This window comes from Neomonachus schauinslandi, chromosome 5 (genome assembly GCF_002201575.2).
Source record: "Neomonachus schauinslandi chromosome 5, ASM220157v2, whole genome shotgun sequence".
NCBI classification, from domain to species: Eukaryota; Metazoa; Chordata; class Mammalia; order Carnivora; family Phocidae; genus Neomonachus; species Neomonachus schauinslandi.
This window is the reverse complement of record NC_058407.1, coordinates 7238928-7247863: the sequence shown is the minus strand read 5'-3', so window position 1 is coordinate 7247863 and position 8936 is coordinate 7238928. Positions and strand designations below refer to the sequence as shown.

Below are 8936 nucleotides of genomic sequence, written 5' to 3'. Positions count from 1 at the left end.
TTCCACCCCCTCAGCTCTCCACGCTGGCGGGGCAGGAAGGGCTTGGAAAGGCCAGAGACCAGCTTTGGGAGGAGGGCAGAGGCTTCAGGCTCCCTCAAAAGACCGTCACAGTGTCAATCAACACTCTTAGAGAACCTCCGTGGGCAAAGCCCCTTCTCTTCCGCCCCCTACAGTAGGAGGGGCTCAGAATTTGGAGACCTGGATGCCCAGCCATAGGTTCATTGTGTGAGTCTTGGCAAGTCCGTTTCCCTCTTATCTGCAGCTGGAAACAGGTGGAGCTGAGGCGGAAGTCACAGGAAATCATGAGGGCAAAGAAAAAGGGAACCAGCATGACAAGGCAACAGTTTTAATGGCTAGCATGGATGGAGTTCATTGCACTTCTCACTGAATTCCTACAACCTCGCAAGTGGGTCATCAGTCCTGTTCATCAACTATCTGGCTCTTCAGCTCTCACACCCAGGAGGGTTAACTTCCCTACCTCCTTGTGTGGGTGGGGCCATGCGACTAACTCTTGCCAGTGAGCTGTGATCAGAATTGAGTTCAGGCCGGGGGTGTCTGGGTGGCTCAGGCGGTTAAGCGTCCGACTCTTGATCTCAGCTCAGGTCTTGATCTCAGGGTCATGAGTTTGGGCCCTGAGTTGGGCCTGCTTAAAAAAAAAAAAAAAGAAGAAGAAGAAGTGAGTCCCAGCCAAAGCATTTTATAGCTAGTGCACACTTCACCACTCCCTCCTTCCCTCTGCCCCAATGACCAGCAAGGCCCCAGATGGTGGCTGCTCCATCAGCCTGGGTCCCAGACTGAAGATGACACGGAGCAGAGCCTCCGTGGATCCAAACGACAGTGGACATGAGAAATGAATGAGAAGTAAATCTTTGTTGTTCTAAGCCCCTGGGATTTTGGAATTGTTATTGCAGTATAATTTAACCCATCCTGACTGATATAATTCCCATTTTTACAGGTGAAGAAACTGGAGCTCGGAGACCTGGTGACCTGTTCAAAATTACACAGCTGTAACAAACCCAAGATGGAGATTCTAGAGCCTGTGCCACTTGCCTGGGAGGCCACCCCCAATGATTTTTTTGCTTGGGTCAAAGTCTGTCCTCTGAGTCTACTTGCAGGTCTGTGGATCGTTCCTTTGCGGAGAAAGAACAGCAGTGCAGACATGAGGTCATTGACACTTTGGACCACTAGAGGGCAGCTGAGCCCAGGCTGTAATTACTGGGCAGGCAGTGTCCTCCAGGCGCCCCCCAGCCCTGGAGGACAGAGCAGGGCAGATGGGCCTGGGGGATACAGACATGAACCAGACTCATGCCTGACTCTCAAGTCCTTAACAGCCTGGCAGGGAGCCAGATGGAGGAATTCTATCTAGATCTTTAAGCTAGAAGAGCCCAAGTGAAGGCACCAGGGACCTATTTGCAAAGGCAACTGAGGCCCAGAAGGGCAAGTGATCTGATAGAAGCTGTATAATGACTCGTTTGCCAAAGTGGGAGAGAGAATCCAGGACTCCTGACTCCTGCTCAGGGCTTCCTCATCTCAGAGATGAAGCAATCCGGTGGGGGTGACCAGTAAAGTCTCCCCTACCCAATCTGTCCGGGCAGACCTGTGCTATCCCCTCCCCCAGCTGCCTGTATTCTTCCTCCAACTGGGCTGGTCCTCGGAGCAAGAAGGGAAGGGGGAGGAACTTCAGACAGCTCCCCTCCCCCACCCAGGGGGCTTCCAGCAGGTGTTGCCCCGGTAACGAGAGCGCAGCCAAGTTTGAAAACTTGAAGGTCAAAAAGGGAGAACATGGATGAAGAGGAGAATGTCGGAGGTCCACACGGTCACCATTCACTCAATCATTTCATTACTCACTCATCCATCCATTCATTCATTCAGTCAGTCTAACAGAAACTTATGAGGCTGCTGCTTGCCAGGGCCTAGGACCGAGAGAAAATAAGCCCCCCCGTGGCTAGTGGCTGTCACACTGGATGGCACAGATATAGAACATTTCCATTATCATAGAATGTTCTATTGGCCAGCACGGCTCCAGAAGCTCACTCACTAAGGAGAGCAATCCCCGAGAAAATCGACCAGACCACACCACGTGGTGTGGGCTGCAGTGTGCTCATCAGTCAAAAGCAGGTGACAAGGCGAAGATCACAGGAGATGCCGAGAGTGGGCTTAGCCTAGTTCCTGGCTCAGGGGGATGCTCGAAGGATGTCCTGTACTGTCACTGCCATATTACTGTAAGGACCTGTTCACGTACCCATCTTCTGAGCCGCCTGAGAGCTCCTTCCCAGCCCCGAAATGGTCTGACATATAGTAAGTGTCCAGTAAATGGCAGCTATGATTAGCACGGTTGTTATTACTATTGCAATGACAGGGGCAGAAGAGGACACCCCGCCCACAGGATGGGTCTCCTGGCCTCAGGGCTGGGTCATCTTCACGTCCTCAGGACCTGGGGACAGGGTCCAGCTGGAGTGAAGAGGGGCTCAGGGAATCGTTGTTGAAGCAGCTTCCAGGGACTCCAGCTTGCCCCCTAGAAGACCTAGGTGGGTGGACAAGATGGCTGAGAATCGAAGAGCTAAACAGGGCGAGGGGGCAATGCAGAGGGAAATGAGGATGGTGCCTGGACCACCAGAGCGTGGCTGTATTTGGAGTACCCTTAATCTTTTTTTTTTTTTTTATTTTTTTTTTTTTTTTTTATTTTTTTTTTTTTTTTAAAGATTTTATTTATTTATTTGAGACAGAGAGAATGAGATACAGAGAGCATGAGAGGGAGGAGGGTCAGAGGGAGAAGCAGACTCCCTGCCGAGCAGGGAGCCCGATGCGGGACTCGATCCAGGGACTCCAGGATCATGACCTGAGCCGAAGGCAGTCGCTTAACCAACTGAGCCACCCAGGCGCCCTGGAGTACCCTTAATCTTACTGGAGACATCTCTCAGGGGTCAGAGTCTGTGGGAGACAGAGTAGATTTGGGGAGGGCAGGCGGCAGGGCACCCCTTCACCCCCAAGGTGGCCTTGAGTCCAGGGCAGCCCAGCCTGACCATTAGGAGCCTCCCCTGGCCCTTCGGGATTCCAGAGGCTCAGAGCGGCCATTCATGGACGCCCACTGCTGAGAAGCCAGCCCCTCCCTGCCCCAGAGCCCGGCCCAGCCGGGGATGTAGCTGGTGGGACAGGTCAGGAGAGGGCTGGGCCCTAGGCCTGGGGACGATGGCCTGGAGGCTGAGTGGAGGCCCATGAGGGGACCAAAGGGAAGAAGGCCCTGAGCTGGTCACAGTGGCCATCTGGGCACAGAGGAGGGCTTCCCAGACTGAGCAGCACTGGACTTTTCTTGTTCTCTGATCAAGGTAGGTGGGGATTTATGTGTGTGTGTGTGTGGAGGAGAGAGTGGGTGGGATAGGCCCAGGGATAGATGACCGGAATATAGGCTCAGTGAGGGGATGGGGGTCTGGTGACATGGGAACAAGTGTATCTCAGAGATCCTATCCTCAGGCCTGCTCTCTCTGTGTGGGCGTGCACACCGAGGGTGGATGTTTGTGGGTAAGTGCCAGGGTAAACCTGCATTCGCCCAGGTATCGTGGTTGTGAATAAGGCCAGGAGAGTAGGGCTGTAGGGACATGCTAAGTGGGAGGTGATGGAGGCTGGCACAGTCTTGGGTACAAACATGTGGCTGGAGAGGGGCTGGGGTGTCACTGTGAAGACCCCTTGCTCCAGAACTTAGGGACCTGGCTTTAGGGTCAGCCCCTCTCCCGAGAACCCTTCCTACCAGCCCTGGCCTGCCCAGCCTGGGGTCTTGAAAGCAACACGAACAACTTCGGCCCAGCGCGTAAATTATATGGAGCCCAGAGTGTGCACCAGCTGGCCATCTGGGGGCCTTGGAGCCCACCTTGGGGGATGGCCCATCCTCACAGACTACCAGCTGGAGCCCTTGATCCCCGCCTCTCCCCACCTGCAGGTGGTCTGTTGCTTCTACCGCTTGCTGAGCAGCCTTCTCCAGCTCCAGCCCCAGCCACGGAGTTTCAACGGTGTCCCTGCCCCTGTCCTTGCCTCCACTTCTGTTTCCCACTGATCCCTCTGTCACACGGCACGGGAGTGACTGTTCCCACCAGCAGATCTGAGCAGCTCATCTTCCAGGGTCGAGCATCGCTGTGGCCTGGCCTGGGCCTGATCACTGCACCTGTGGCTTTCTGCGGGAACTGCCCCAGCCTCTGGTCCAGCCGTCCTCCTCTGAGGCCAACCCCACGTCCGGCTTAGCCGTACCTGCTTCGCCGGCTGGCACCACTGGAGATGGCAGAGTCCCCAGGGGCAGGGACTGTGGCTTGTTCACCGCAAGCCCTTGTTCCCTCACTTCCCGAGCCTTCCCTTCACCTCGGCCTCTTCAGGTCCAGCTAATTCTGGCTCCAGCAGCAGGCCAGCCCAGGGCTCTTTCCTGGTTCTGGGCAGGAGCCCCAGAGGCAGACGTTGTTTCCAAGCCAAACTGGTCATCCCTCGGCCTCCCACCTGGATGCCTGAACCCCTATTTGGGCTCCTGTGGGTGGGAACCCAGAGCCCTCTGGCACCTTCTGGAAAAGACAGAGGCAGACAGGCTTCCAATAACCACTGCCCTCCTGCAGGGGTCCTTGAACAAGGCCCCTTCAGACCTGGCAGTGCTTTTTTTTTTTTTTTCTAAGTAAGTCTCATGCCTAATGGGGGGCTCAAATTTGAAACTCCAAGATCAAGAGTTGCATGTTCTACCGACTGAGCCAGCCAGGCACCCCTGACCTCTAAGCATTTGTGTTTTTGATAACTAGGATAAAACTCAAGCCATTGAGGATCCCACAATTTTACATCTTGATATATTACAAGTTTTCTTTTTTTTTTTAAAGATTTTATTTATTTATTTGAGAGAGAGAGAATGAGAGACAGATAGCAAGAGAGGGAAGAGGGTCAGAGGGAGAAGCAGACCCCCCGCTGAGCAGGGAACCTGATGTGGGACCCGATCCCGGGACTCCAGGATCATGACCTGAGCCGAAGGCAGTTGCTTAACCAACTGAGCCACCCAGGCGCCCAATTACAAGTTTTCTTATAAATATATTTCTTGCAATATATTTCTGTTTTCTTACTGTTAAAAAAAGTATATTTAGAAATTAAGCTTTATATATATATATTTAGCAATTTTTTTTCCATTTCAATTATAAAGTGAACAATTTTTAAAACTATTTTGTACCTTACTGACTGCATAACATTAAAATGATAACTCATGCTTTAATGAACAACTACTCCATAACATTTCAGAGGAGTTAAATATTTTGCATTTTAAAATACTGTCTTGGTTTATAAGACCCTGGCAAACACTGACAACTAAAAATTAATTTGCTACTTGGCAAAGAGGTTTTCATGCTCTTTATTAACTAGGAATCAAAGAAATGCAAGCTGAGCACCTCACCCCCGCTTGGCCCCTTCTCTCTGTTGATTGCCTCAGGGGAAGACGGAAGACCTGGATGGACCACAACTTTGAGAGGCAGCAGCATGGCGCCCCCAGCCCTGGAGCCTCCCTTTCCCACAGCTACCTGCTGGGGCACCCTGCCCGCCCCTCGAAGCTCCGTGGAGGGGTGTCTCCCCTCGTCCCTGTCCTCAGGAAAACCATCAGTCTGGATGCCTTTCCTCAAAGCCATATCCCACAGGCTTCCAGCAGACCAGGCCCTGGAGCCAGGGCCCGGAGCGTGCCCCCACAGGAGACCATGCCCCGGAAGCTCAGCTCCATCTCCTTAACGCTCCGTCAGAACAGCCAGGCATGGCCCCTGGGTCCCCTACCTTCTCACTGGGAAGAGCTGTCCGCCCCGGGCAAGGAGGCTGCCACCCAAGGAGGAGGTAGGCTGCCCAGCCCAGGCTCACGATCTGTGACTCCAGTACCAGGGAGCAGAGTCCACTCTGAGGGCCCAGGGACCCCAGGTCTGTCCAAACCCAGCAGGATGCCCATAGTGGAGAAGCCTCTGGTGAGTTCCTACCTGGCCCTACCGTTTCAATCCCGGTTAGCCCAGAAATCACCAGGCCCTGCAGGGCCAGGCTCGGTAGGTCAGAAGCATCCTGTCCCAGGGACTGCCCATGTGACTACCAGAGCTTCTCCAGGAAGAGGCAAGCCCCGGTCCAGGGGTATCCTGAGACCCCGGCTGCATCTCCAAAGGGCCACCTCTACCATGGGTCCTGCAACAGCCATGGATTTGGCTCCTCTGGACACAGCCAGGCTAGGCACAGCCAGACGTTCAACCACAATGGTCACCAACAGACCTAACTTGACTGCCCATCCGGCCACACCAAGCACATCCAGACTGGATACAGGCATAGAGTTGCCTGCTCTAGGTACCAAGCTGGACACGGCCATGGACTTTGCTACAGCAGGCCCAAGCAAGCTGGGCATGGTCATGGATTTGGCACCCCCAGAGCCAGACAAGCCGGACAAAGCCATAGCTAGAGCAAGCCCAGCCAAGTCAGGTCCGACCACAGAGGTTACAGCCGTGGATTTGGTGGTACCAGACCCAGTCAAGCTGGGCACATCCAGGACAGACACAGCCAGGGCTTTGGCTAGAGCGAATACAGCCAAGCTGGACAGAACTACGGATTCTGTGGCTTTGGACACAAGCAAGCTGGGCATAGCCATGGGGGAGATCACACTGGACAGAGTCATTAACCTGACTATATCAGCCACCTACCCACTGTTGCCAAGCGGAAGCACAGCCCCAGCGTGGGACCATGCTCTTACAGATGCTGCCACAGACTGGCCCGCAGGGCCCCTCATGCTGGACCGAGCCAGAGAAACCAAAGGTAAATGCAAAGAGCCTGGCTGGGGATGTACTGGGCTGCCGTGGGGGGCCATGGTGTATTGGCCTGGAGATGAATAGGTTGGGCAAGGGAGGTAGGACTGTAAGGTCAGAGGTGAATGTGCTGAGGGAAAAGGGAATAAAATCGAGGGGCAGAGCACAGGGGATGTACCCTGAGTTGGGTCCCAACCTGCCAGTCAGAGGTGAGGTTGAGGGAAGCCACCAGAAGGAAAGTTTCCAGGGGTGACTTGTAGATGAGCAATTATGCCGAGTCCTTCCTTTAGCATCTTCCGTGGTTGGTTCTTTGGTCCCTGAAGAGCTGGAGTAATCAGGTGATCTACAGGTGGGTCCAGCTTTTTTTTTTTTTTTTTAAGATTTTTTATTTATTTATCTGAGAGAGAGAATGGGAGACAGAGAGCATGAGAGGGAGGAGGGTCAGAGGGAGAAGCAGACTCCCCGCCGAGCAGGGAGCCCGATGCGGGACTCGATCCCGGGACTCCAGGATCATGACCTGAGCCGAAGGCAGTCGCTTAACCGACTGAGCCACCCAGGCGCCCCTTGGTGGGTCCAGCTTTAAAAGCAAACCACCTGCATGAAAATACAGACCAGCACGTCAGTAAGTGGTGATTTGTCCAACAGCCCTCACTATGGTGCTCCTCTAGATATGCGTAGTGACCTCACCTGAGACCTTCTAAAGGATGCACATTCAGCCTTTTGGGAGGGTATCTGTTGCTTGAAAGGTGCCCCACCTGACCTGCTCTTCCTTAGTTCCCCACCCCCGGCCCTTTAGTCCTGAAAGGTAAGTTGGAGACTTGTATGTATAGAAGTCCTATATAGAACTATAAATAACTCAACATAAGGACTAGAAGTTCATTCGGTCTCAGAGAAACCTGGGTTTCTTCCTTTTCCTCATCTTTCACTCTCTTTCATCCCAACCAGTCTATTTCCAACTCTGTTGATCTATCCCCTCAGCACTTGGCTGGCTGTGCCCTCCTCTTCGACCCTCTGCCCTTGCCATGCCACAACAGTCCCCACCCTCCCTCCCCCACCCCCACTCCCGGGATGGGGGCTCTCTGTCCTCCACGCTGAGCTGCCACAGGACTCACATATTTGATGGTGGCACTTTCTGCTAACAGTCATTGGTGACTCACCACTGGCTTCCCTCAAAGTCCAGCTCCTTAGCCCAGCTTTCAGGACTTTGATCTTCTCCAGCCTCTAGCTCTATATTTCCATCTGGAATTTTCTCTGCTGCTGCTGCATCAGGAGCTGTGAGTTGTCCACCAGCACCATGCAGCTCTCCCCTCTGGGTCTGCTCACCTCTGCTGCCCCTGTCCACAGAGTGTCCTTCCCCTCTTCCCTCCCACCACCATTTGCCTTTCCGTCTTGGCCCTCAGCTTCCCCATGAACTCTTCCAAAATCTCTCTCTACACAGGATGCCCACCCCCCAGCACTCGAGTACCCTATGCATACCCCAGCCCCCTACATTAGGACAGTCCAGCTGTCTCCCCCACAAGGCCTAGAATGGTCATCCCCATCCCTGTGCCCCCAGGGCCTGGCAATGCACTGTCCGTTAATGTTGACTGAATGCATGAACGTTTTTTTCTGACGGGTAAATTGAGGCTCAGGAAAGTTCCTGATCAGCTCAAGGTCATAGGGCTCATCCTCCAGAAGCCAGGCCTGGAACCGGGGCCCCTGACTCAGGGCTCCGCAGGCACCCGCGCCCGGGCAGAAGCGCGCTGAGCCCGCGCAACATCCCCACCACCGCGTGACTCGCGCGCGCACCGCAGCTCCCTGCTGCCACCGGTCCCCGGCGCCCCCCGTCCCGCCCCGCCCCGGCTTGAAGGGTAAGAGGCGGGGAGCGGGATGGGGGGGGGCGGCCAGGGATCGAGACTGGGATGCGGGCACCTCCCCCCGGCCCGGCATCCCGAGCTGCAGGCACAGCGCCCCCGCGCGCCTCCCGGGCCGCCTGCAGCCGGGACCCGGTACCCGCTCCCGCGTGCGGGTGGGCGGAGAGCGGGTGCGGGCGCGGGCGCCGTGGGAGGGGGAGGGGCCCTCGGCGGGGCCGGCAGGCGCGCGGGTCACGTGGTGCGGGTGGCAGCGGCGGCGGCGGCGGCGGCGGCGGCATCTGTGCGCGCGGGCAGGGGCAGCGGCGCCGAGCCA

General features: G+C 55.2%; 1 protein-coding gene across 1 annotated transcript; it reads left to right on the top strand.

Annotated features, from left to right (window-relative positions):
• The first annotated feature begins 5459 nt into the window (after positions 1–5459).
• LOC123324888 lies at positions 5460–7461 on the top strand. The gene is made up of 2 exons (XM_044915768.1): positions 5460–6780; positions 7439–7461. The coding sequence occupies exons 1-2, from the start codon at positions 5460–5462 to the stop codon at positions 7459–7461; spliced, it is 1344 nt and encodes a 447-aa protein (XP_044771703.1).
• Positions 7462–8936: the final 1475 nt, after the last annotated feature.